The sequence below is a fragment of the Chelonia mydas genome, chromosome 17, assembly GCF_015237465.2.
Source record: "Chelonia mydas isolate rCheMyd1 chromosome 17, rCheMyd1.pri.v2, whole genome shotgun sequence".
Lineage (NCBI taxonomy): Eukaryota > Metazoa > Chordata > Testudines > Cheloniidae > Chelonia > Chelonia mydas.
This window is the reverse complement of record NC_051257.2, coordinates 3,730,315-3,757,740: the sequence shown is the minus strand read 5'-3', so window position 1 is coordinate 3,757,740 and position 27,426 is coordinate 3,730,315. Positions and strand designations below refer to the sequence as shown.

General features: G+C 36.8%; 2 protein-coding genes across 4 annotated transcripts; one reads left to right on the top strand and one right to left on the bottom strand.

Annotated features, from left to right (window-relative positions):
- Positions 1-698: 698 nt before the first annotated feature.
- On the bottom strand, positions 699-12,254 carry SPATA22 (spermatogenesis associated 22). The gene is made up of 8 exons (XM_027820236.1): positions 12,212-12,254; positions 11,627-11,755; positions 9,589-9,649; positions 9,352-9,444; positions 7,241-7,586; positions 5,498-5,627; positions 2,250-2,347; positions 699-890 (listed from the first exon to the last, which is right to left on the bottom strand). The coding sequence occupies exons 1-8, from the start codon at positions 12,252-12,254 to the stop codon at positions 699-701; spliced, it is 1,092 nt and encodes a 363-aa protein (XP_027676037.1).
- Positions 12,255-16,740: 4,486 nt separating this feature from the next.
- ASPA (aspartoacylase) lies at positions 16,741-27,426 on the top strand. Of its 3 annotated transcripts, none has more exons than XM_043531397.1 (7): positions 16,741-16,824; positions 18,335-18,597; positions 20,797-20,992; positions 22,244-22,337; positions 22,963-23,070; positions 24,334-24,443; positions 25,003-27,426. In XM_043531397.1, exons 2-7 carry the CDS (start codon positions 18,359-18,361, stop codon positions 25,198-25,200), a joined length of 945 nt encoding a protein of 314 aa, XP_043387332.1. In that variant the 5' UTR covers positions 16,741-16,824; positions 18,335-18,358; the 3' UTR covers positions 25,201-27,426. The 3 variants fall into 3 exon arrangements, with proteins under 3 accessions (XP_043387332.1, XP_043387330.1, XP_043387329.1); XM_043531395.1 differs by lacking the exon at positions 16,741-16,824 and adding an exon at positions 17,296-17,418; XM_043531394.1 differs by lacking the exon at positions 16,741-16,824 and adding an exon at positions 18,145-18,202.

Genomic DNA, 27,426 nt, shown 5'->3' with positions numbered 1-27,426 from the left:
GGTGGAAGGGGGATGGACATCTCCCAGTTCAACCTTCTATGGGCCTTACAACTGTACCCTCAATGTTAGACAAAAGGGGTGGGAAACTGTGCTATGAATGGATGCTCCCTCCACCTTCCATGATAACACTGCGAAATCCATTCATTGTTTACATTCAGGGCACATGAGTTTAGCTAAAAGTTGAGAGTCTGTATAAATTCATGTATTTGTCACCAAAATGTAATACAGGCAGTCCTCGACTTTATGACATTCGAGTTACGAAGAACTGCACTTATGACGCTTCTACATGGACACCCTGATTTGACTTATGACTATAGGTTTTGAGTTTACGACGCTCAGTCTCACAGTGGAGTAGATTGAGGTTCCGAGTTCCAATTTACAACGCAATTGTAAGGAACCAGTTGTGTCGTAAGTCTGAGGACTGCCTGTATTTTGATCATATTCCTTCAGTAAAATCTAACAAACCACACAACAAAAAATCTAGCACAGTGAACAAAGAAATATAATGGTAGAAACAAACCAGAACAATTTTATTTTAATTTTTACATAACACATACTATAATTGTGCTTTCAAGTATTTAATAAAAGAATACTTTTAATATGAGCTTTTGTAAATACTCAAGATGTGCAGCCTTTATGCTAATTGATCAACAGGAGTGTGATCTCAACTTTAAATTATTGCTTAAATAAACATTACTTTAAACTTCATTCATTGTTTTCACACATTCTCTCATCTCGACATCTGAAGTTTTAACAAATTCTTGGAAAGTTCTTTGTTCTACAACAGTTGCAGATCTTACAGATACACACTTGAAGATGTTTCTTTTTGTGTCATAGTTTCCCATGCACCTGTGGACTCTACCTCTAATTAGTCTTGGAAGCTCCCGATCCTATTTCAAAAGTATAATAATCAAAAGGTTAAAATTAATTCCCTTTTCTGACATGAACTAAGCTCTTCAAAATGTCTGAAGAATAATAGTGTTAGTTGGGGATTCCTGGAGGCTAGGTAATGTTTGCAGGCTACATCAGTTCTACAGTCCCTTGCAGGTTTTGACCACTCTCTGGCAGCATGGCTGCACAGGAGCTACACCCCAAGAACTTCTTCTTTTGTCAATTGCTGTCCCTACAACTCTTAGGAAAAGTGGTTCCATTACAAGAAGGGAGCTGCGGAAAATAATATGTTCTGAGGGAAGCTGCAGTACCACAAAGCTAGATGAGAAGATGTCTTAGCAGTGAACAGAAAGGGGAGATACTGGGTTCTCACTGACAAAAGACTCTCAATAACTTTGGCCCAAGTCTATCCTGAGGTATGCACAAATTACCATAAAAAAAATCAACAAACTGAGGTAACAGAAAACTTCCTGTTATATATTCTTTGTGAGAAGAATTGAACTTTGGCCAAATTATATAAATAAAACTCCTCTGGGTACAAAGAGGATTTTCCTACATTTGCAGCTAGCCGTAGATCAGGGGTTCTCAAACTGGGGGTCATGACCCCTTAGGAAATCACAAGGTTATTACATGGGGGGTCGTGAGCTGTCAGCCTCCACCCCCAAACCCCACTTCACCTCAAGCATTTATAATAGTGTTAAATATAAAAATAAGTGTTTTAATTTATAAAGGGGGTCACACTCAGAGGCTTGCTGTGTGAAAGGGGTCACCCATATAAAACTTTGAGAACCACTGCCACAGATAGAAGGCAATTATGTAAGCCCAGAACTGCATCGCCCTTTTATAGCCTCATTTCTGAATGGTCAGTGCTATGAAGGCATGTTCATGCCATCCAGACAGGTACACCTTTTCTAGAGGGCTGCAAAAGCTCAGTAGCACCAAGGGGTTGGTGTGTGTAAACTACAAATAAAAATATGCAGAGCACACCTTGAAAAAGAATTAACTTTGCCCCATAACTTCTCTGCTATATAGATGTTTCCCTCCAAAATCCCAATCCAGTTTTCCACAACCTAAACAAACTCTTCTCAAATTTAATTTGATCTGAGAAAGCCCCAAGACACTTGTACAAACATTTCTCAACAAGTTTTGGCAAAACAGGGGTTTGGGCTTGCCTGAAATGCAACTGTATTTACTGCCACAGACCCAAGAAGCAGTTTGTTCACTTTGTATGGAAAGTGAACAATACAGCTTTTAACTTTCTTTTATACATTAGAAGTTAGTGTTAACAGAATACATGTTATTAGCCTCCTAACTGCACCACATATAGTGTATTCTGTATAAACACAGAAAATACTTACAATTTCATAAAATACACATGGCAGACTCTCCTTTCCATCTCTCAAGACAAAACTTTTTGCTCCATATGCTCCAGGCGTGACTGCAGAATCAAGTGTGCCTAAACAATATGTCAAGAAGTAAACCAGGATGTAAACATGAGAGCACTATTAAAGCCTGTGATCTACAAATATTAAGTGACATTAATATTCAATAGACAAAAATACTAAGCAACATACTGATGTCAGTCTTCTAACTAGCACAGTTTCCACTGACATCAGTGGGAATTCTACTGCAAATTAAGGGCTATATATGGCACACTAATAGTAAATTCACATATTTTGTCTCTGTGAAGTAGGTGAAAAACTGTACTTTTCGTAAGCATGATTATAAACTCATTAGCTCCCTAGGTACTGGTGCACGAGAGAGCCAGTTTTCTTAAAGCTGTACTTACTCATATATGCAAATCAATTCTAAACCATTAAAATTTGTAACCAACATTTCCAATGTAAAAGAGTCCATGAGTTCATGTTACATTTGGTATTCCCAGCCACCCCAACTCTTAAAACAATTGGTCATCTCTAGCTTCCTTTGTCAAATTCTATTTTTAGGTAACGTCAATAAAAGTCAAAAGTGAAATAGGTTGTAAAAATAATTCATATTCAGAAGAACTCCAGGTTTGGACTGATTCCCAGGTTAATGCTATTAAAAAGTTATTGCAGAACTCTGGTACCCTTGCTAGCTGGATTTTTCAATGCAAATTTTCTTTCTGTTTCTTAGCTTCAATAATGTCTCAAGCTTTAATTATTTTAATTCTTTTAAAAATGTAATAATCCTGAAAAATAGAAAGAAAGCCTGCTACTACACTCTTAACTGATGTTGTGATGGCTTTTTATACAGTGTGGATTAGTCTCTCGGGTATATGAAGAATTTAGGTTGTGCTCATCCTTTTATCAAAGAATTCAGATTTTATAGACAAAGTTCCAGGCTTCACCACTAAAATTCTGCCCCAGTTTTCTAAGTACAGACAGGTTTTAGATAGTGGGCACAGTTAATCAAATCAGCCACAGAAAGATGTAAAGAGGACTTTTTTGTGTCAGCTAAACCCGTTGTGGCTGGAGGGAAATTCATCCCTTTGGGATCATGTAGTGTTTTCACCTCTGCTGTGTGTAAAGGTTCCTTCAAATGAGGGAGACAGTTTTAATTTGTATCACATCCCATAACTCATGGCAATCGGGGGAGGTCCCGGACGACTGGAAAAACGCTAATGTAGTGCCCATCTTTAAAAAAGGGAAGAAGGAGCCACTTCTTGGGAACTACAGGCCAGTCAGCCTCACCTCAGTCCCCGGAAAAATCATGGAGCAGGTCCTCAAGGAATCAATTCTGAAGCACTTAGAGGAGAGGAAAGTGATTAGGAACAGTCAGCATGGATTCGCCAAGGGCAAGCCATGCCTGACTAATCTAATTGCCTTCTATGACAAGATAACTGGCTCTGTGGATGAGGGGAAAGCAGTGGACATGTTGTTCCTTGACTTTAGCAAAGCTTTTGACACAGTCTCCCACAGTATTCTTGCCAGTAAGTTAAAGAAGTATGGGCTGGATGAATGGACTATAAGGTGGATAGAAAGCTGGCTAGATTGTCAGGCTCGATGGGTAGTGATCAATAGCTCCATGTCTAGTTGGCAGCCGATATCAAGTGGAGTGCCCCAAGGGTCGGTCCTGGGGCCAGTTTTGTTCAAGATCTTCATTAATGATCTGGAGGATGGCGTGGATTGCACCCTCAGCAAGTTTGCAGATGACACTAAACTGGGAGGAGAGGTAGATACGTTGGAGGGTAGGGATAGGATACAGAGGGCCCTAGACAAATTAGAAGATTGGGCCAAAAGAAATCTGATGAGGTTCAACAAGGACAAGTGCAGAGTCCTGCACTTAGGACGGAAAAATCCCATACACCGCTACAGACTAGGCACCGAATGGCTAGGCAGCAGTTCTGCAGAAAAGGACCTAGGAGTCACAGTGGATGAGAAGCTGGATATGAGTCAACAGTGTGCCCTTGTTGCCAAGAAGGCCAATGGCATTTTGGGATGTATAAGTAGGGGCATTGCCAGCAGATCGAGGGACGTGACCTTTCCCCTCTGTTCGACATTGGTGAGGCCTCATCTGGAGTACTGTGTCCAGTTTTGGGCCCCACACTACAAGAAGGATGTGGAAAATTGGAAAACGTCCAGCGGAGGGCAACAAAAAGGATTAGGGGACTGGAACACATGACTTATGAGGAGAGGCTGAGGGAACTGGGATTGTTTAGTCTTAGAAAGAGAAGAATGAGGGGGGATTTGATAGCTGCTTTCAACTACCTGAAAGGGGGTTCCAAAGAGGATGGATCTAGACAGTTCTCAGTGGTAGCAGATGACAGAACAAGGAGTAATGGTCTCAAGTTGCAGTGGGGGAGGTTTAGGTTGGATATTAGGAAAAACTTTTTACTAGGAGGGTGGTGAAACACTGGAACGCGTTACCTAGGGAGGTGGTGGAATCTCCTTCCTTAGAAGTTTTTAAGGTCAGGCTTGACAAAGCCCTGGCTGGGATGATTTAGTTGGGGATTGGTCCTGCTTTGAGCAGGGGGTTGGACTAGATGACCTCCTGAGGTCCCTTCCAACCCTGATATTCTATGATTCTATGAGAACTCTACCAAAAGGAACTTCTTCAGAGAGCTATATCAGCAGACTCTCTAGTCACCATGGCCATCTCCCCTTTTCAGCCAGCTCACTTTTGGTGATGTTCTGTCCTCTATACCTTTACCTTTGTACCCACCTGTAAGTGGAGTTGTGGCTGCTTTGCACAGTGCTACAAAATCCTGAATAGAGTTTTCATCCCCTGGAAACTCCACACCTCTTTTTATCAGCCTAAACCCCAGATTAAATTAGCACAATTCATTTTATACTGCCCTTGAACCTTGGCTAGAAAATATTATAACAGAAATCAAGACAATAGTAGAAATATTAAGATGGGGAGAGTTTAAATATTGTAGGGTGATACTTTTCATTTTGCCATGCTCATATTTTGGTCACCTTTGATATATAGACAATTGTCCAGATATGAAATTAATTGGAGGCTCATGTCAATATTAAAAGGAAAATGGGTCAAATATTAATCAACATTTGAGAACTGGTCCTTTAAATATTTTGACTATTGTCACTCTACAGTAAAAACTGCATTGTCTTTGTGGGACTGACCCACCAATATTCTTAACTATAGCACAAACTAGTATACATACCTAACACTTCAAATAATAGTGCAGTTTTATAAGTATACTGGCTCCAATGCTTCATACTTTCAATGACTGCACTTATAATTCGGAGAGAATTGTCTTTTTCTTTAACTTTTAATTGATATGCTGGAACTTTCTTTCAGAGAAAGGTGAAAACTCAGGTTAAATAGAGACCTTTACAGTCTTTAAAGTCAGATAGATAGTTACACGTTGTTCTTACGTTAATTATCCAGTATTTAAAATAAACACATTATTTAATTTATTTAGATTAATAAAGCATCAGTAAACCACTTCCAGTATAACTTGTTTTATGAAATCACAAAAGTCACACAACAGACTACTGTTTCTGTTCAAATAAATAAGCACCCCTATTCAAAACAATGGTCACACAATCCTCCTTCATACCCACACCTATACAAAAGGCATTTAATAAAATGAAGATTTTATTTAGGAATTGGACTTTCTAACGTGTCTAAATGACTTCAGAACACAAGTCCCAAAATCTGCACTAATTGGAGAGAACAAGTAGGCCTTGGCAAAATCCCATGGATATGCACCAGACCACTGATTTGAGTCCAGCCAAGTAGAAAACAGTTGCTGGCAAGACAAAGAAATAATATAAACATGCTTGAAACACACAAATTTGTGCTGCCTATTTCATACTGAGTAGCAGATAGAAACAAAGTCATGACTAGCAGTTGTCTAAAGCATACACAAATAAATCTAATAAATAATGAACAGCTATTCTGTTTCTGGTTTATACTGTACTATCATGTAAGTCAACATTGACCAAATAGATAATTATCATTCATTTGTGAATGCTGGGCATGGCATGGGGGTACAGAGAAAAAGAAAGTTATATCTTTAGGTAGGATGGGATTTTTGTTGTTAAAAACATAAGCAATGGAAACATTGCTTAGTCTAAATTTGTGCTATTTTTGATAGGGAAATTGCATTTAGAAAAATAAAAAATAAATGCAAGAGTGAGGGATGCACCAAAAGTAAATAGAGGTTTAAAGAACAGAAGAATAGATTAAAATCAGTCAGAATTTTTATTTCTATTAACAAACTGCATTAACAAGAGCTATGAAGTGTGCCAACAGATTTGAAAAAGGTTTTGTAAATGCATAAGAAGAGTAAACTAGAGTACAATACTCATAAAGAGATATATTTGTTCTCCTTACAGAAAAGAACTTCAGCTACAGAAACTAGGAGACAAAGCCAGCTTTTCTAAAAGCAGAGCAACTCTTTACCATTCAACAAACAGCTGAAGAATAAGAACTACTATTTACCACTATATTGCATTCCTCACAACGTATAACTTAAAGAAGCATAATTTTATTTCACTAGTAAAAATTATTTCAATAAATTACGTTTAAGTGAGGGCATGTCTTCCTTTAACACAATTCAAAAATGTTGCTGCCAACATTTCAACAAAATTTCCTGGGACAATTCTAAGAAAAGGCCAGGACTCTGAGCAGGAGGCTGACCAGGGTGTGTGTGTGATCATAGGGCGTAGTGGTAATTGTGAATGTTTGGAAATTTTAGGTTATTTTAATATGAAAATCTTAATTCCAAGGCCTCCCAAAGTTGAATTCATGGATGCCTCCCAAAGCTAGAATTCATGGTGGCTTCATCTTCCCTCAAACAACTTTTCCTCCCCCAACAGGCATCTGTCCCCTTATTATTTTCTTGGGAAATGTCCTGAGGCCTGTAATTTCTTCCCCTTCCTACTCCCCAGAATTTTACCTGAATCATTTTGTCTTCTGGAACATGATCAAATTGTTTTTCATTAACTTTATTTTGTTTAAATGTATATGATGGACTATGATCCTGTAGACTTCTTGATGTGGTGCTGGATATAACTGGCCATTGTGCTTTGGATGAATATATTTGTCCTGTTACAGTTGTCTCAATATACTGTGATGCCTTATGATGGTCAGGTAGTTTGTGCTGCTGAACAGTTCTCAGACTATTTGAGATATTCTCAAACTTTCGAATGATTCCACTATCAGATATCATATTGGTTCTATTACTTGGTGACATATGCTCATTTCTGTTCCAAACTTTAGCATCGGTATTCTTTTCTTCTGCTCTGCAGAAGAAACCATTATATATGGTTCAATATCACAATACTGAAATATTGACCTGCATATTCTGAAATATTGACCTGCATATTCAAAATGTATATAAGTGCATTCCATAGATTATTCTGTGACCTTTTTAAAAAAACACTCTGTATTTCTTTAAGCCCTGATAAAGTACTTAAACAAGTGCTTAACTTCATCCTTATTCAGGATAGTGATTAAGCATGTGGTTAATTTTACACATGTGCTTAACTTCAATGGGTTTTAAACAGGTGCTTAACGTGTCTTGAACAGGGATGCTTTCCTGAATCAGGGTCTTAAAATGATTTTCTCAAATTAAATACACTGTAAATGCAACTTCTCCAAATTATAGAAAAGAATTCTTTGTGAACCTTCATCCCAGGGTCACTACTCAAAAATTCCTCCTACAATTGGCTGTAAGGCTGGCCTTATGAGTTCAGGACCTTACACTTCATAAAGAAAGCCAATTAACTGCTTCCACCTCCAGTCCTGCCACTGGAGGTGAAGTTAGGGAGGTCTTGTCAGAAAGATACTTTCTCTCCCACTGATCTTGCAGCTGGAAATAGAAAGAGATAACTATTCTGCAGATAGGAATGTTTACATGGGATGTGTGGCCTCCAAAAGAGCATAGCCCCAAGCAACCACTTGCCTGGATTGTAGTAAGGCTCAATACTGACTTTCCAGTTAAGAGAAAAGGAGTACTTGTGGCACCTTAGAGACTAACAAATTTGAACAGTCTCTAAGGTGCCACAAGTACTCCTTTTCTTTTTACGAATACGGACTAACACGGCTGCTACTCTGTTTCCAGTTAAGATTCAAGTTTGCTTAAACTTTTTTCCGTATAAATAATCGGCAATAATTGCCCTCATTCACAACCACACCTCCCAATTTAGTCAATAGGAGTTTGTCACATAAGACTATATCAGAGCACCAAATTTTAAGCAGAATTCAGCATGGCTAAATAGTTCTGCTTGAAAATTCTTGGCATGATATGACCTATGGCATGGAGGCAGAAACAGACCCTTCCATGTGTGCAGTATATGTTTTGAGATTTTAACAACAAATTGTGTTTATTTGTACCATTTATCAATTTAAATGGGAAGGTGCATTAAAGAATCCAGATTTTGCAACTGAAAATTATTTTTTGAAATCACATCTGAAATTAGAAGAAACAAACTGGACTCTGGAATTCTTCCTAATTATTCCAGTTCTACTGGCTCTCTATTGATCACCTTTCATTTCTAAACATTTATTTATGTAGTTCCTGATTCAGCAAATAAATAATGTTTTGCTGAATTGGAACCATTGAAATAAAAATGCAAATTTGGTTTGAAAGTATACAAAATTTGCAGTATACATACCTGGTAATCATGCCCAAAGAGGCTAATATACCATTAGAAATAAATTATTAGTTAAAAGATAAATTAGATAAGCAACATTGCCAGCTCAGAGTTGTCTGACAGGCAAATTTTCATTGATTATTAGAGTGCTGCCTGTGTAAAGACTGCAGGATTAGGCTTTTACACCTGATCCAAAGTACACTGCAGTCAAAGGAAAAATTGCCATTGATTTCAGTGGACGTTGGCTCAGAACTAGAATATAGGTTGGGGAGCATGGCAATTATCTGAGACTTAGAAAGTTTCTTTTGAATGTTATAAGAACATGAAAAAATAAGAAATATCAGATTTACTTTCACATGAGAATAAGTATTTTTCTGTTTAATGATAATAAGAAATTCTAAATGTTACCAACCTCAAAATATTCAGGTTCTTTCCAGTATTTGATATATTCGGCTTTGATGTGCTTTGTTTCAACAGGGAAGGAGCCATAGAAGGTTCTATTTGGCTTTCAAAGAAACATTTTAAATGTTAGAATGACAGAGTAGCAGCCTGATTATAGGTTTAACATGTGAATTGTATTTTATGAAATAATTAAATGAGTAAGTCGCTAAAAGAAAACTAGAAGGCCAAAAAGTTTGGTTTTACATACCCACTGTTTGTTGTTTTCTGTAGTTGAGCCAGCTCTGGCTTTGCAACTTCCCACCCTAATTCTTAAAAGACAAAGGATGACATATGGATAAAAATTGAAAATACGTGTATGTACTAAATATACTTAGGCCCTCTCCTGCAAAGACTTATGTGTGTGCTTTATGCACATAAAAAACCAAATGCCACCCACACACACCTGCCTCAACAGGTGGGGGAACCTGATGAGCTGGCGGAGAAAGGGACAGTCCCAGCAGTGAGGGAGGGAGATACTTGCTGAAGGACACCAGGCACCTTCTCCTGTGCCCATGCCCTACTGGAGTCTTTGGTACCCCTTGGCCAGTTGGAGGAGAGGGACACTGACTGGCTCACATCCCCCAGCTCCAGGGATATAACAGGGAGGATGGGCCATGTGAAGTCTCTTTTGGCTCCATTCCAGTAGCCCCACCCTACCCACCCTGAACTAAGAGGGGGAATCAAGCCTTACGGATGCTGCAGGTCTCACCGATTGCCCATTTGGGGTCAGGAAGGAATTTTTTCTCTTATAAGGATCAATTGCCAGAGGCACAGAGAGCTTTTTAGCCTTCCTTATAGTACCTCCAAGCCACAGTAGATTAGGCAGAAATGCATTTAGTACCTAACAGAGATACTTGGTGGAGTTGCTAATTCAACACAACTTGCAGCTGGTTGCCAGTGCCATTAAAAGGATAAAATAAGGGTTCCCAGAGGTAAAAGACATGGGATTTTGCTAATGGGCATTGGGCTTATGGGATAGGGTCAGATGTTGTGGCTCATGTGGGTGGAGGTCCCCTCCCTTCTTCACTCTCTGTCCCCTTGATGGAGGGGTGGGATTGGCTTCACTCTCTGTCCCCTTGATGGAGGGGTGGGATTGGCTGGACTCAGCAAGATGAGTCGTGGGGGGGGGGGAAGTTGATCGAGGAAAGATGACAGAACAAGGAGCACTGGTCTCAAGTTGCAGTGGGGGTGGTATAGGTTGGATATTAGGAAACACTATTTCACTAGGAGGGTGGTGAAGCACTGGAATGGGTTACCTGGGAAGGTGGTGGAGTCTCCATCCTCAGAGGCTTTTAAGGCCTGGCTTGACAAAGCCTTGGCTGGGATGATTTAGTTGGTGTTGGTCCTGCTTTGAGCAGGGGATTGGACTAGATGACCCCCTGAGGTCTCTTCCAACCCTAATATTCTATGATTCTATGAAAGCATGCCCCAAGTTATGAGTTATTTGATAGGAGCCTGTAACCCCCACACTGGAACCACTTAAAATGCCTGGTATATGAGAATATGGGTGATGGGTGGGTAGCACGCCTCTCCTGTGTTTAAGTTTAATAAAAAGTTTCAGCCTGCTACTTAAAATCCATCCATGTGTCTGTCTTCATTTCACTTCTGTGTCCAGATCAATGGGGAATCTGGTTGATTCATATTACAAAACCTTTTTCAAAGTGAGTTTTAATTAACCCTTTTTTCTAACTGATGCTTAAGCTACCAGTTTTATAACTGTCTGTAGTAAGCACAAAGAAATTTTTATTTTAAGCAGTAATTGTAGGGATAACAATGATGACAATAAATAATCCTGGGAGAATTCTATGTCAGAGCCTTTTAAACACACAGTATTGGGGATAGATTATTTCTCTTTTACAAGACTACAATAGCACACTATAAATGTTCCATCCTGTAACATGGACCTTGAATTTCTATTGAAACCACCGAAAACCAAAAGGTCACCATTTCAAGAGGCATTTAAATGCCAACATGCTACTTCATTCTCTAAAACAGAAAAAAGTCAACTTCCCTGCAAGCACACATTAAAATGGCTTAATTATACAGAGGAGAAAGAAACTTACTGCAGGACAGAAAAGAGTAGAACATATTTTTCTCTCACAAAATGAATTTTTCTACAGAAAACTTAAAGTATGCTTGTGAGCTCTAGATAAAGATGACTTAAAACTTTTACAAAATGTTATTATAAAGTTAAAATTAAAACTGCCTTAAATGCTTTAAATTTTTTTAAAAAAATCTTATTTTACCAGTTGTTCTAGCAGAAAAGTCATAACTATGAGTCACAGTGCTCATACTTGGCTCATTTTTAAGTGGATTTGAAGTGAGCGGCTGTCTGGTTCTTTTTTTCTGATTGAACAGTGGTACAGGTAGAAAACCTAAATATAAATTAAAATAACTGTATCAGATACTGTTGGAATGCCATCAAATCCTTCTGGCTAAGGGATACACAATCTACATTTTCCATTCATAAAATGGGTAAATGATAATTACTTAATTAACATTTCTATCCATTTTTATTATCTTTATTATTTATTTTATATCACCTGAAAGTGTGGTGCTTTGTAAGGAAGACAAGGCCCTTGCACTGAAGAGTTTACAATCTAAAACCCCAGTCCTGCAAACACTTGCACATGTGCTAAACTCTTCACTCTGTGAATGGTTCCACTGAGTTCAACATTACCACTATGACCTCAACTCTCCAATAAGGTACAGATTTAGTGGAACTCTATTTGAGCACTGGGGTCTGGCTTAGTAGGAAGTGTTTGCAGAACTGGGTAAATACATTGATAAAATGATTTTCAAATTGTACAGTAATAAAAAGTGATTGATACCTGCTGTGCTACGAGATGAACTGTCACTTAAATTTCTCTTCATTTCTTTCACAATATCCAAATATGCAATAATTTATTCACTATTCCAAATTCCACATGTGAAAGTTATATTTCCATTAAATCTGCCTGTAGAAAAAAAACTCTAATTCACATTATAAATATAACTAAAGTACACGCAGCTTTTCATCAGCTTCACTTCATTATTTGTGTAACAGTTTATGTATATCAATTTAGGCACATTCTTAACTTTATTTATGTGAGTAGTCTCACAGATTTCTGTGGTACCATTAATGTGCATAAAATTATACCACATGAGTAAGACTTTCCAGGATCAGGGCCCCAGTTATTACATTTTTGAAGTAAAGAAAATATTTTGCATAGTTACATCTATTTTTGTCCAGGTTTATTTTTGATAAATTTAAACATTCTAAAAAATCTTCACCTTTCAGTTGAAAACAAATCATTATAACTTTCAATTCAAAGGGTAATTTGGTATAAGTCCCTGAAAATAGGGAATTAAAAGGAAAGTGATGACTTAACCATAACTTTAACATTGTTATAAAGTGTGGTGCTATAATAAACCCTGAAAAGTTAATTATCAAAATGGAGTGCCTTGTGGTTATGAATAAGAACTGAAGGTTTAACTATTTTATGAAAAGTAGTGTCACTGCACCCATTGCACACGATGTGAAAATGAAAGAGATAAATTTGCTGTTCTAAAGAATACTGTATAGGCCCAAAACCTTTTAAACACTTTCCTTTTGCGACAGGTATTTGATATGACCAGAATCCATCATTATAAACAGGAGATTCTGTGGGAAGAATGAACAGAAATTAACTTTTAAAGTACATTCACATTTGATATAAATGAATTTTTGTTTGCCATGCTTCCTTTCTGAGTAATCCACGACGGTATTATAAGTAAAAACAGTGAATTAGAATGCACATATGGTATTTTATTTCCAGACCACACAGTTCGAGCTTCTATTCTATCTTTATCATTTCACTTTAAATGTTTAAAATGGCTTTAATCGCATCTGACCCGGTGTCACATATTTGTGCACATAAAATCACTATAACAGAATAATTAAATTTTGCTCATTTCTAGATGTGATAGTTACATGAGTCTTATAAAACTTTTGTAAAATTATATGTAATTGTGGTATTATATAAGCAGTGTTGCCAACTTTCTTCATTTTATTGTGAGTCTTAAGATACTGGGTGTTTTTATTGAAGCTTAACCTACTGGAATCAAGAGAATGCATGAGAATCATAGCTTTCATTAAATAAATAAATAAAAGTAAGTTTCTATCCCTGGGTGCAGAGAAAAGCTTGAAAAAGTGAAGCAAGTTCTGTATACCTTAAAGCCTCAGAAATCTAAAGAAAAATAAAAAGAACCCAAAATTTATTATTTTTAATCTTATTATTTTTAACTAATGTCACTTTGGGGGTCCTGACTCAACATTTTTTAATGTTTGAATTTACTGTTGCCATATCTGAGGTATAAAAAAAAGAGGACTTCCATAAAACTGAACAACCCATAAAACCGGACAGCTGGCAGTGTTTACTGAGTACCCTTACAGATTTCCCAGGACAGCTACCTCAAAAAAGTCATGATCCTGGGAAAACCTGGGCAGGTAGCAATGCTACGTGGAGTTGGCTGTATTGTATAGGGGCTGATCCAGCAAAAATTATTCTTGTGTGTTTGCATAATGGAGCCCTAAATGATTACCAAAATTAATAATAATAGTAGTAAAAAGCCACAAATACATTAATTACTTGTCCTGATTCTTAGCGTATAAAATGCTGAAAATACTTATGTACATGCTTAACTATGATCTGGGTAATGTCTTGCATGTTTGTAGGATCAGAGCTCAACTACCTAACCCATAAAATAGACAGACTTTATATATATATATATATAGCTAATTTATAACCTAATTTATGTCATGGACATCAATGACAGATGCACATGCATAAATTAGCGCTGAATTTGGCCCTGAGATCTGTAATAGTTTGTATTTCAAACACATTTTGGTGGTTCCATAACCCATCAATGAAAATAAATGTGTGAGATTTGTAAAATGAAACAAAATAAAAAGCATACAATCCTGTAATTTAATTGTATGGCCTCAGATCTTGTTGTGCTGTGTGTGATTTTACAGTGACTTTTATTTTCTTGATGTAAAAACGTGTCCACTGCTAACGACTGAGGGGCAAGCCCGTGACAGGACAAGGAGCGGAGGAGAAACTGGGGTAAAACCCTTCCCAGGGCTTAGGAAAGCGGGAAAACCCAGCTCCAGGATCAGGGTTTAAGCAGCTGGGCTGAAACTCTGCCCACAGCTAGTGGACGAGTTTGAGGGAAGGCTGATAACAAGCCCGCCAAAAATCAACGGCTGGAACAAGCGGTTACTTCAGCGCGAGGCGGGGGAAAGGCGGGAAAGCGCAGACTAGCGCTCCTCCATTCCACTGTGTTCGCTCCTTCTCTCCACAGCTAGGGACTGGGGGGAGACTCTGAGAGGGTGAATGTGTGTGTGGAGGGTGCGGGGCTGTGTAAGGCACAGATGACAGGGGGCACACAGCCCCGTGGGGAGAGCACAAGCTAAGTAGGGAGATTGGTTGCACAAAAAGAATAAAGTAATTTCCCTTTGGATTTTATTGCATCTGTGCTTGCCCAGGATAGTGCCTAGGGGGCGCCAGAACTCCAACAGAAACATGCAATAAATCCTCCTGAACACTGATATTATATACACTTATCTCCGTTCTCCAGCCTGTGACAGACTTTCCCCTCAACAATCAGCTCTGGGCTGGGTTTCACCCTTTATCCTCTGAGTGGCTTTTTCTTCAGCCATTAGCTGTGGGCAGGCTTTCACCTCTGCAAGAAAAAACATTATGAAAATAAATAAAGTACCTGGGAACCTCACAATTAAAACAATCACACCCAGCTAAAATAATGTAGATGTGTGTGTTTTTTAGAACTGCCCTTAGCCTAAGCTCTGGGTGCTTTGCAAGATAGTCAGACTATTTCATACAAAACTTTAAAAGATGTATAATGCACTTAATAGGGCTACCAATTAAATATAAACAAAGGATTCATTTATTTGGGGGTGAAAAGGTCCAGGTGCCCCAGTTATCTGGATAGGAAAAACATGCCCAGTCTTTACAGTTACAGATATTATTAGTCTTATCATCTTCATTGTAATCAATTTATTTAAGTGTAGAAGATCCACTGCCTAGTGCAGTAATTACTAGTTCACACAGGGGATCCTAGCTAAAGTAGCAGGGTTCTGCCCATTGCTCCTAGTCTGGCATGAGTTGTGTGCATTGCAGAGGAGTCACTCTCCTCCCCTAGGGATGGAGCCCTTATTGTTTAAGTGGAGCAACACTCTCTTCCTGTCTTTAAAGTAGTGCTGATAGGGGTGGGTCTAAGCACTATGGTGCCTTAAGCAAGTTGGCAAATATCCACTCCTACCAGGCTGCACTGACCTACACAAGTAGTTACTGAACATTTTGCTGCCTCTAGTATTTTGCTTTCAGGGTCAACTGTCTGTTACAGTGGTAGATGCAGCCCTATGTTAATATTCTTTGGAGGCAGTCAAGTTCAGCTTTCAGTCTTTAGGGCAGCCAGTCACTCCAACACAGAGCATTGTGCGGGAGAATACACAGAGGAACCTCTATACAATTATTTAGACTAAATAGCTTTATTATCATTAGTAATAACTTTTCAAAGTCCTCCCAACCCTGCTCTTAAGGCTTTTGTACTGCTGCACAAATAAAAAAGCAATAATTACAGAACACAAAAACAAAACAAAACAACCCTAAAATGATATTAAAGAAGCCAAAATAAGTGCCTGAATAATTTTCCAGGGATACAAAATATAGATGTTGGCGCACAACACAGTAATAAGGGATTACATTGTTGTCAGCATCTTAACTCAGAAGACTGAAAACTCTTTAAATGTTTTTTTTTTTCATTTGTGACCACAAATCCACTAGAGTTAGTACTGGGAAACCAGGAGTTAAAAATTCTTTGGACGTTAACTTGCTTTAAGGGTATAAAAGAAGCTTCCTTGGCTTTAGTCCTAAACTCATGTTTGAAAATGCACTGTATCTTTTCTATTAAAGCTCTTCTTAGGACACAAACTTCTTGCATGTTAAATGAGGTAAGTGTATAAATAATTGCTGTATTTCACTCAACCTCTTGCAAGGAATTATAAACATTATTATACATTCAAAAATAAAAGAGAAACTGTGTTTACTAGCACTGTGTATTTGCATTTTACAGTTTACTTTCAAAGTGCTGCACTGTTTAAATTCTTTAAACAAGTTTCAAAGTGTGAGTCATTTGTTCAGTCACTGTGTAAGTAATAGCTTTGGAACCATGACCAAAAGCAATGGGGTCAAAGGATGGTACAAAACAGTCTTTTTGTGTAAAATATAACTATTCTAGTTTGTTTAATAAATTATTTACCACAGTTATCTTTCTTTAAACTATGTGAAAAGTTACTAAAGTGAAGAAATAATACCATTAGGTGTCTGAATAAACATAGTCTATCCAGATTAGTTCACTACAAGGCTCAGTAAATCAGTATGCATAGGCTGAAATTTAAAGTGTAAGTTTTATTATGTGAGTACACTGCCAGTAGATTTAGTCAAGATGTATGAATCCTGTGTTCAGCTTTCTTTTCTTGTATCTATAACATATCAAATCTTGCTTATAAAACCTCTCTCACATAGCAGTGAAATCTTTTCTGGATGATTGAAATATAAATCCTATATAAATTCTAACAGAGAGAAAGCAAATCTTGACAAAAATTTTATTTTATATGCTTGAAATGTAGAGTTCATTTGTATCTCTGTGGTGTGCAGTGAGTCATTACAGAGTTGTAATTACAATTAGTACAGATTACTCTTGCCTATAAAAAAGCTGTTTTTTCCTGCTGAGACCTTTTTTTCTACAAGTTATAATACTATATGGTAAAAGCTTTTAGGAAAGGATGTGTGAAATGTTCACAATAGGGTGTGTTCAGGCTAGTCTAGACTTGTAGAAGACCTCATATAATGGCTTGGGGTTGCAGGATAGTGCTGGCCATAAAACATTGCCAGGATGTCCTTTGTGAAAGGTAGTTATGGTGTACGTATTGGGATTATGGAACAATTCTGAAGTTGGAAAAAGGCAGGTTCTTGACCTCTGAAGATTCTGAGAGGCAAGTACAATTATTTGATCTTATGTTGGCTACATCCATCTCTTTTTTGAATCATTAGAATCGTAGAAGTTAGAAATGTAAAACACCAGTTAGATAATCTGCACTGGCACAGAGGTCCATGCTAACAGATCCCATTGCAACATTGGGGCCAAGAATATTACACTTTGATGTGAATATATTGAATTTTAATTTTTAATTAAGCCTCCTGCAGTCACTGTTCATTAGCTAAGTATGATAAAACTGTCATATATATATAATTACATAAACATACACAAACAATAAACACACTTCAAGAAAACCAGCTGTACTTTGATACCCGCACTTCTTTGGTTGTTGACAGTAATGAGCTTTCAGCATTATGTCTCTCCCAACACCTAAGATGTGAAATCATAACTTTATATTTTGTTGTGTATTTTTGCTCACTTTAAACAATTTCTCTGTTGCATATTGTACTGGCTATGTGATATAAAACACACATGAAGTGATGCACAAATATACCTGATACATTTAATCTGAAGTGCTAGCATTCTGTGGATTTTCAATGTAGAATGTGAACATTATTTTAAAGTACAAATTAAAAATTATACTGTTTTTCATTAGTATAGTATTTGATTATACACTGTATAACATTACAGACTGAGTACAGGAGTTAGTGATTGAACTATATGACTGTATCTTTAGCTGATTTATACATATTATGATCCAAATATGGTACAAAGAAAGGCAGGTCTTGGGAAGGAGGAGTGTCAGGTTAGCAACACCCATGTATTGCAACAGAAAACTGGTAAGACTTGTTAGAGAAATGTTAATACACTTCAGTTAACATCTGGTCTAGACAGCTAAAAAGTCAAACATTTTCTGTCCTTTCTTAGGAACAAATGTTTTACTTTGCTATTATTTTCTGTTTTGATTGCAGCAATCATTAAAGCAGCTTAATAGAATGACTTCCTGTTATGTCGTTCATGAGGCTCCTGTACGAAGAGTTGCTATCTTTGGAGGGACTCATGGCAATGAATTATCAGGGGTATTTTTGGTCAAGCATTGGGAAGAGAATGGAGCTGAGATTCAAAGAACAGGGCTGGAAGTGAGACCATTTATTACTAACCCAAGAGCTGTGAAGAAATGTACGAGATATATTGACTGTGACCTGAACCGAGTTTTTGATCCTGATAATCTTGGGTAAGAATAACTATGTGCTTGTGTATTTTTAGTTTTCTATCTTAAATGTTATCAGGAGCTTCTTTTATTATTTTATTGGTAAAATTTTTACATGAACACCACTAATCTTTTGACAGTACAACCGCATGATAACGTTCACTGACCTTTAACCCAGAAAGACCAAATAGAATGTACTTAGTTGATTCACTGTTTAAATAGTGCTAGTACAACAAGAGACAAATTGTCATAGGAAGTTAGAGTATATTTAGAATCAATAAAGAATTTGCTGTATTCATGTAAAGTTAAAGTATTGCTATTACTCTGAGTGACAGTGTCATTTCTCACAGGTCCTGAAATAAACCCCTTGGGCAATTTAACTTTCAGACTGTTGTTAATGCCACTGTACTGGTAGCCACATAGCTTTGTATTTTAACAACTGGCTATTTAAATATAGATAAATATGATATCAAGTGTCTCTAGAAAGAACACACATGTTATATAAATATTGAGAGTATTTTAAATTTCAGTCACATATAGTGTAGAATGAAATGTGAAAACAGTCAAGTTTGAAATATACATGGTATGGCAAAATTATACAGACAAAATTGTCAATAAATTAAGCGATCACACTGTATTTCTTGATTTACATAATCTAAAACAAAGTTTAACTATTCTGATTTAAGAGGCTTATTTTACAATGATAAATGACATTTTTAATGTGTTTTTAAAGTTAATGTGAGCTAACTTTGTGTTAGCTCTGTGTTTAAGATGTTAACTGTTGAAATGGACTTTGGTAGGTGAACCAAGCATTTTTAAGAATGATATATCTACACACTCAACAGATAATTATGCAACACAAAGGTCCTGATGGGAAAGGTTGATACGAGCAAAGACCATTTATATCATACATGCTGCATAAAAATATTTGTCTTTACAATGCATCTATGCATTTTCATTTGGCATTTTATCTAAGAGAGAATTGTTTTATTGGTAGTGCCACTTATAAGGTAAATACTTGGCAAGAGACAAAGGTCTGCACCAACTTTTTAACTGTTTATGCATACATATACTTATGCATTTAGAATAACTGCTTTGTCTTCCTGTTTATTATTTCACCTGCTTTGAAACTGGAATGGTTTAATAAATGTACTGTCAGGTTATCTAATTTAAAGTATTTCTTCTAAAATACTTTTTGTATAACTTTTACTAATATTTCTCAGTAAATCCCAACAGATTACTCAAGCCTAGAGCATTAGTAAGTACATTTAGAAGACTATTATACTTTTTTTTTCTGATGTGGAGACATACAGTTATCAATGGCTTTACAAAAATAGAGTGTGATATTCCAGGCCCATTGGAGGCAATGACATAGCTCTCATTGACTTCAGTAGGGCAAGATTTTACCCAGAGTACTTACATCTTTCCCTTATCCCAAGAAGTTCTCAATTTCAATTAAATTAAAGCACGAAGATATAAAATTATAGACTATGACATCATATCAGATGCCATTTTACAATGAAATTAATAAAGTACAGTACATTCAACTATAAAATCTCACAACTGTAAACTGTATTAAAAAGAACAGTTTGATTTAGTCTTAAAGACATTGAGATGGAATTTACTAAAATCTTGAGGGAAAGAATTCGAGATGGAATCCATAAGTATCATCTGCTTTGTGGAGCAGGAGGACCCAAACCAAAGGATCTTAAGAATCTGGTCACAATATGAAAAGTAAGAAGTAGATCAAAAAGGAAATAATCCATGAAAGACATTATAGATCAAGACCAAGGTCTAAGGGCATGAACTAACTCCTGAAAGACTTCTGTGTTCAACAGATGTTGGATTAGACCCTAGAAATGACTTTACATTGTGCATAAATCTTGTGCTGCCTTTCTGTACAGAGGGAGCATTTCAACCATTTTGAACTGGTAGCGAATGCAAAGAAGTAAAGGAGAAGTGATGTAAAATACGATTTTAGATTAGGTGAGAAATATTGCAAAATACTGATAGAGGCAGCGGCAATACATATTGCCTACTAGTATTAATACTTGTTGAATTCCAGCACAACCTTTACAGGTCAAACAGTTTGATAGGGTAGTTGTATATGGTATATCAATTCTAATCAGTTATGGAAAAATCAAATGAAAAAGATAGTCTAATTTTTGTTGACAGCAAAGCTATAGAATTGGTTAATTAATTTCTTTGTACTAATATTAACAGCAGGAAAATGATAGAAGATATTCCATATGAAGTGAGAAGGGCTCAGGAAATCAATCATGTATTTGGTCCAAAAGATAGTGATGATGCCTATGACCTTATTTTTGACCTTCACAACACAACTTCTAACATGGGTGGCACTCTTATTCTTGAAAACTCCAGGAATAACTTTACAATCCAGATGTTTCATTATATTAAGGTAAAAACTAATTTTTAATAAACTATAAGAATACATTTAGATTTGTATTTGAAACATATTACTGTATATCAACTTTGTGCCTTTATTTAAATACATTTATGCTGTTTTGTTTTAATTTGCTAAAATGTTTGGTAAAGAATATTAAAACTAATTATAGAATGGGACATTTACTATCACAATGAATTATTAAATTGGGTCTAATACTGGTTAGTACTGATTCCAACCTGTCATGATCACAATTGATATAGACAGAACTAGTAAATAAATTAATCTGTTAATAAGACAAATGTGGGGCCTGTAGCAAAAAACACACACAGCAAAATTAATAAAAACGTAAAGATCGTTGGGTCTGCTTTTAAACTAGTCTGTCATAAAGCTGGGAAAAAATGTAGGCTGAATGCAAAATTTTGTAAGACATTAGTTATTTAAAATGCAGACTTGAAAAATTTATGGAATAAGGCTATAACAAAAGAAACCCTGATATACATTGGCTGCAGTACTAATAAGTGCTGGAAATGTTTAATCTTGTTGGTATTGCAAGTGATACATGTTTAGGGTGGGATTTTCAAAAGTGCTCCATGTTGGCCTGTTATCTTACTGAAGTGAATGGTAAGCCTCCTGTTGTCTTTAATGGGAGCAAAGTTAGGTCAATATGGTACATTTTGAAACCCTCCCCCCCTTAATTCATATACTGCAAAATATTTCATATACTTTGACATACGATATTTAGTCTTCATTGTGTCCCATCCATCTGTTTATATACTGTTCAAAGATGTGGTCAGTTTATGTGTAAGAGTATATGAGGATTGGCATACAGCTAATCAAAATGTAGAAATGATAGGCAGTAATCTAGAAAGGAATGGATAGGAAGGCTTTCTGCCAAGACATATAAAAGAACTGGGCTAACTCACTGCATGTGTCTCATAAGAGAATCTAACCCTAGCTAGAAGGAAAATATTTGAAATCTGCCCTAAAGCAATTTGATTCTGGGTAAATTAACACTGGAACTGTGTTCATTTATATTAGTGTGCAGCAAAGTTCAGTGGAGCATGCCTGACATGAGCTAAGAGAAAGCAGACCAACAAATATAGCTTTGTATGTTTTCTAAAGATGTCCTACTTATTTTAGGACCATGAAATAAAAGCAACATATTGAAGACATTGTGTAAATCACTTCAGCATCAGTAGTCTTTTGTAGCACAAAATTTTTAATATTTGAATAACAAAGACTTTTTTTGACAAATCTTCACAGAATGCTTTGGCCCCAGAATGCTGTCCCGTTTTCCTGATTGAACATCCTAACTTGAAATATGCAACAACTCGATCTATAGCAAAACACCCTGTTGGTAAATATGAATGTTGAGACCACTTTCCAATCCCCAGAAATCATTAAAATAGATGCCTGTCTCCAGATATTTTTCTTTCTAAGTTGTTTCTTTAAGTTAAACAAATTTCTATGATGAGCTTCATCTGCCTGCTTCGTAATCGTATGGGCTTGATTTGGTAAATAAATTATCCATTCTGCATCCTAAAGTGTCCCCCATTTTTTTTACACTCAATCAATCTACTTTTTGTAAGAGTAGTATTTTATTGGAGATATTTATAATATTTTAGGATAGAAAGTAAATTATGTTGTTTGATTATCAGCAGTACTGATGTTGAACTCAGAAGAGGTATTTATTTCTCATAAATAAAACTAGGATGCAATGTTGGTTGTTAACCAGAAAAGGGATGGTGGGATAAAGGAAAGAGAAATTGTGTCTGAACTGAAGTGGCTAACCTGTTCATTTATACTGCAATAGACAGGATAACGTTAGAGAAATATTGCATTATTTTGCCTCCAATGTTAATTAAACTGGTAATTCTAAAACAGTAAGCACAGACACACACACAGGCATGTATATTTTTAGTATGCATTTTAAACATATGACATACAATATGTCTATCAATATCTCCCTCATTTGTACACAGGTGTGGAAGTTGGGCCTCAGCCCCAAGGAGTTCTTAGAGCTGATATTTTGGACAAAATGAGAAAGATTATCAAACATGGCCTTGATTTTGTGCACATTTTTAATGAAGGTATTGTAAATCATGCAAGCATGAACACTCCTATTCTAGGCTAGTAACTCATTGCAAAAGAGTAGATTTTTTTAAATAAATGAAGCTACAGCATTTTGCAATGAAACAAATGGAACTCATATTTTGTATTATTATTGTAGCATTAATAGTAAGTTCATTCATAAAGTCTTTAATAAATTATTTACAATTTATTTTACTCATACTGAATTACAGCATGATGAATAATTATATAAGAATGTTGGAACTGAGAATTGGACTTAAGCCTTCAGAACTTCTGTTATTAATGACTTTTGCCCTTTTTTATTGAATCTTGAGAATCTAGAACTATGGTGAAACTTGATCCTACAAGATATGTCATAGCTATAAAGTGGTAGTTCACAACTTATTGTATAGTAAGTGTACGCTGAGAATGCTATATAAATAAGAAATATTTATAATGAGAAGCTTATTCATTTCCATTTCTTACGTATACCTTTACCTCAAATTATTGTATGTGAGTCAATAAACTTTTGTTATGCACCTATACAAAGTCAAATACACAGTTGTTATAAATTAAAATATTTTTGTACTGGGAAAGTTTTTGCTTGACTGCTGATGGTCAGTTTATTCTTGAAGCAGTGACATAGCTATACATCATTGCCATCTAAGAATTCCCCATTATTGTGTCAGAAAACAAGAATTGCATGTGGCACCTTAGAGACTAACCAATTTATTTGAGCATAAGCTTTCATGAGCTACAGCTCACTTCATCGGATGCATCCGATGAAGTGAGCTGTAGCTCACAGAAGCTTATGCTCAAATAAATTGGTTAGTCTCTAAGGTGCCACAAGTACTCCTTTTCTTTTTGCGAATACAGACTGACACGGCTGTTACTCTGAAAAGAATTGCATGCATTCTCATCAATATCATTCCCTAACTATTAAATAATGCTGTCAGATTTTATGAATTCCTCATCTACAAAACAAATTTATTACTGTGTATGCAGTGATTGAGATCCCTGATTTCAACAATACTGTTCAAATTTAGATCCAGATTTTTATGCAACGTTAAGCAACTGGGTTGTCTTTCAGCAACCTGGCCTTCATGGGCTAGGAAATCTGGAGCTAGACATATTCATGTTACTTGAGTTAATTACTAACTGATAAATTATGAACAGATACAAATTAATGACTTCAGCCATTCTAAATAAAATAGTAAATTATGTGTACTATTTAACTGGAAATTTGCTGACATGACATTTAAAAATATATTTATCCTTTCTAGGAAAGGAATTTCCACCATGTACAATTGAAATTTACAAAATAATGGAAAAAGTAGATTATCCCAGGAATAAAAACGGTGAAATTACTGCTGTTATTCACCCTAGGCTGCAGGTAAAATCTATCATTCTTCATTTACAACATTTTTATAGGTATTCCCTTTGATGTTTGGTTTACAGTATAGTATATGGTATATCATCAAACAAGATATTTACAATTATGTCAAACCCACCAATGGTTTGTTTTAGAACCATTCATATAAGTTTTATAGCTAATGGTTTACAGTATTTCAGTAATTGATTTGGGAAGTTCTAAACTCAGTTTTGAACAAAAACTAAAGGAAAAGAAAGTATGGTATACTTTCATTCTCAACAGGTACTTCAAATTTTGGGAGCCAAACCTTTGAGAAACCTTGGGCCTGATTTTCAGAGTTGCTGAGTATTCATAGTTCCCATTTATTTCAAGTGCTCAGCACTTTTAAAAATCAGGCCCAAGATGCCTAAGGTCAGGCATCCCAAATCAGTGGTGCTTTGAAAGTTTTGGCCATAAACTGTACAGAGTAGTATAACTATGCATAATAAACTTAAGAATCTTATATGAAAGTTGTAAAAAAATATGAAAGTGAAGATATAATCTATTTTCTAACATAATCTATAATCTAATTTCCTATAAGGATCAAGACTGGCAGCCACTGAACAATGGGGATCCTATATTTTTAACTATTGATGGAGAGACCATTAATTATGAAGGGGATTCTACAGTATACCCAACATTTGTGAATGAGGCTGCATATTATGAAAAGAAACAAGCTTTTGTAAAAACAGCCAAAGTAAAACTTACTGCAAAAGGTATCAGATCCTCTTTGTTTTAGAACTAGGACATTTGTAAAAGATTATGAAACTTTTTTAGACATAGGGCCAAATTCATTGCTGATTTCTACTCCATGTAATCCAGGTGAAGTCAGTGGGGATTTATGGAGCATAAGTCAATGCAGAAATTAACCCTTAATTTAAAATGGTGTATTAATTAATTTTGCTAAGCACTTTGAAGATGAGAAGCACTTTTGAAATGCAAAGTATTATTTTTAGCCACATTCAATAGTTTATTGCAGATATTAAAAATAAATATTGCTAGTTTATATAGCTAATTATTTAATGCATTCTGCAAAATTGTGTCTATATAATATGCCAAATTATTGATCAGTGTGTTATAAACTTTTATCTAAAGATTTTCCTACATTCAAATTTTAAATCTTTCCCAAATGTTATTCAGAATTGTGCGACCTGAAGTCTATATTACTGAAAAAACGCACACTGTGTTAGGAAATGTTTTCAATTTGAGTAAGAAAGTTACTCTGAATAAAATAAAATGGAAACCAGGTATACTTAAAGTATTATCTAGTTAATGTTAAAGACAAATAAATCAAAAATTGATTTTGTAGAGTTAGTGGCGTATGTTTAAATTAATGTTATGTGCCCAGGAATTTACTGGTACAATATTATACTTCATGGTCAATATTTGTGGAAAGTGTAAGAATTTTGATGAAAATTTGATAAAATTTCAGCAGCAATGAAAATATAAAGCTTTCTGTAATTGCAAAGTTTTTCAGTTGTCTGGCTATGCCAAAAGAAGGACAGGAGACATTTGACATTGGTTTAATCAGGCCGCAACTTTATTATTAGATGTCTGGGACTACCTGGCAGATAAACATGGGGTTACCTGCACTGTACACTGTTATTCCATAATTACCCTGGGGGCTTTTACCAGCTCCCCCTCTTTTTCCATCCATGCCCCTCTAGCAAATCCATTGCCGGGACCTTACCATACCTGGGGTGAGGGGTTTCCATCAGCTCCCCCTCTTTTTCCCTCCTGGTCTCTCCAGCAAATCCATTGCCGGGACTTTACCATCCACCCCCGCCTCCTAGGAGGGTTAAGGTTGGCTATAAGAACGGGGGCTTGGCTCCCTGACATACCAGTCATAGAACTCCCCAACCGTCAATGAACATTTCTTTTTAAGTCCTTTTCCAAGCCGTTTATCTGGTCACTGTATACCTTTCCTGTGGAGTACCTGCACTGGACATCTGCCACAAGGAGGCACCAGCAATTAGCTTGGCTGCCTCCTCCCCACACCTAGTCGGGTTCCCAGAAATTACTGTCCCTCCTATGGTCCCAAGGAATTTGGCCACCTCCCTATTCACATACCTCCTTGCCTTATCCACCTTGTGGGGGGGCTCATAGCTCCCCACCAGACCCTGCACTGAAGCATGTCTGACCCAATCATGTTAACTCCTGGAAAAAGTTCAAGGATCAGCCTCCAAGTCCCTCCTTGCTCTGAGCACTAGTTCCACCCCTTTAAGCATTCCCAATCGTTTTCCCCAAAATGCACCACATTATATCTGGGGGCTGCTGATGGGCCCGCACAGCATATAGCATCGGTATTAGTTGATCCCATAACTTGCCCCTTCTTGCATGCCAACTGAATATCGCCTCATCACCAAAGCCCAGCTGCGAACCCTCGGGCAACCCTGGACATGTGCCTATGGGCACAAAAGACAATACTATGCCCACAGATCCATACCACTGTCTGCATGGCTGGTCCTCCAATATCTGTAATTAGATTACGACAAATTAATGCTGATTTACCACCTCAGGCCTTACATACGTTCGGTACACATCCAAATGCCAATGCCCGATTGCCTGGATTGCCTCTGCTCCCATACCTAGCTGTGCTGCTGCCGTTGCCGCCCCGATTCTGAATGAGTGGGAACCAAATTCAAGGGCTGGCAGCCCCAACCTCATCAGCCCCCGTCTCAATATGGTAACAAGTCGATATGCTGTGAGGGGACTCCCGTCACCATGCATAAAAAGGGGGCCTTTCCCCGCTGGCCGTATATCCCTGTAGGCCTTCAAAGCCCGAACTGGGCAGACCCCAGGCTCACCACCCTGCCGGGGAATCACAGATTCACCCCGGCCAACTTGATCTGTCTTTGACCGTCGCAAGTGTAATATCATTAAATGCTCCTGCCATTGTATATCCCACAGTTGCAAAGCCCTTCCTGTTGAGTCCCTACCGGACCCAGATACTAGCTCACTGATT

What these genes read in the sequence shown, in the direction of transcription:
- SPATA22 (XM_027820236.1), bottom strand. Translation starts at nt 12,254, where the DNA reads ATGAAGAGAAATTTAAGTGACAGTTCATCTCGTAGCACAGCAG. An exon ending in TTCATCTCGTAGCACAGCAG is followed by an intron (nt 11,756 to 12,211) that starts GTATCAATCACT and finishes ATTTATATTTAG; the next exon opens with GTTTTCTACCTGTACCACTG. An exon ending in CTTTTCTGCTAGAACAACTG is followed by an intron (nt 9,650 to 11,626) that starts GTAAAATAAGAT and finishes TTGTCTTTTAAG; the next exon opens with AATTAGGGTGGGAAGTTGCA.
- ASPA (XM_043531394.1), top strand. Translation starts at nt 18,182, where the DNA reads ATGTATTGCAACAGAAAACTG. An exon ending in TTTGATCCTGATAATCTTGG is followed by an intron (nt 18,598 to 20,796) that starts GTAAGAATAACT and finishes TAATATTAACAG; the next exon opens with CAGGAAAATGATAGAAGATA. An exon ending in TGTGCACATTTTTAATGAAG is followed by an intron (nt 23,071 to 24,333) that starts GTATTGTAAATC and finishes TATCCTTTCTAG; the next exon opens with GAAAGGAATTTCCACCATGT.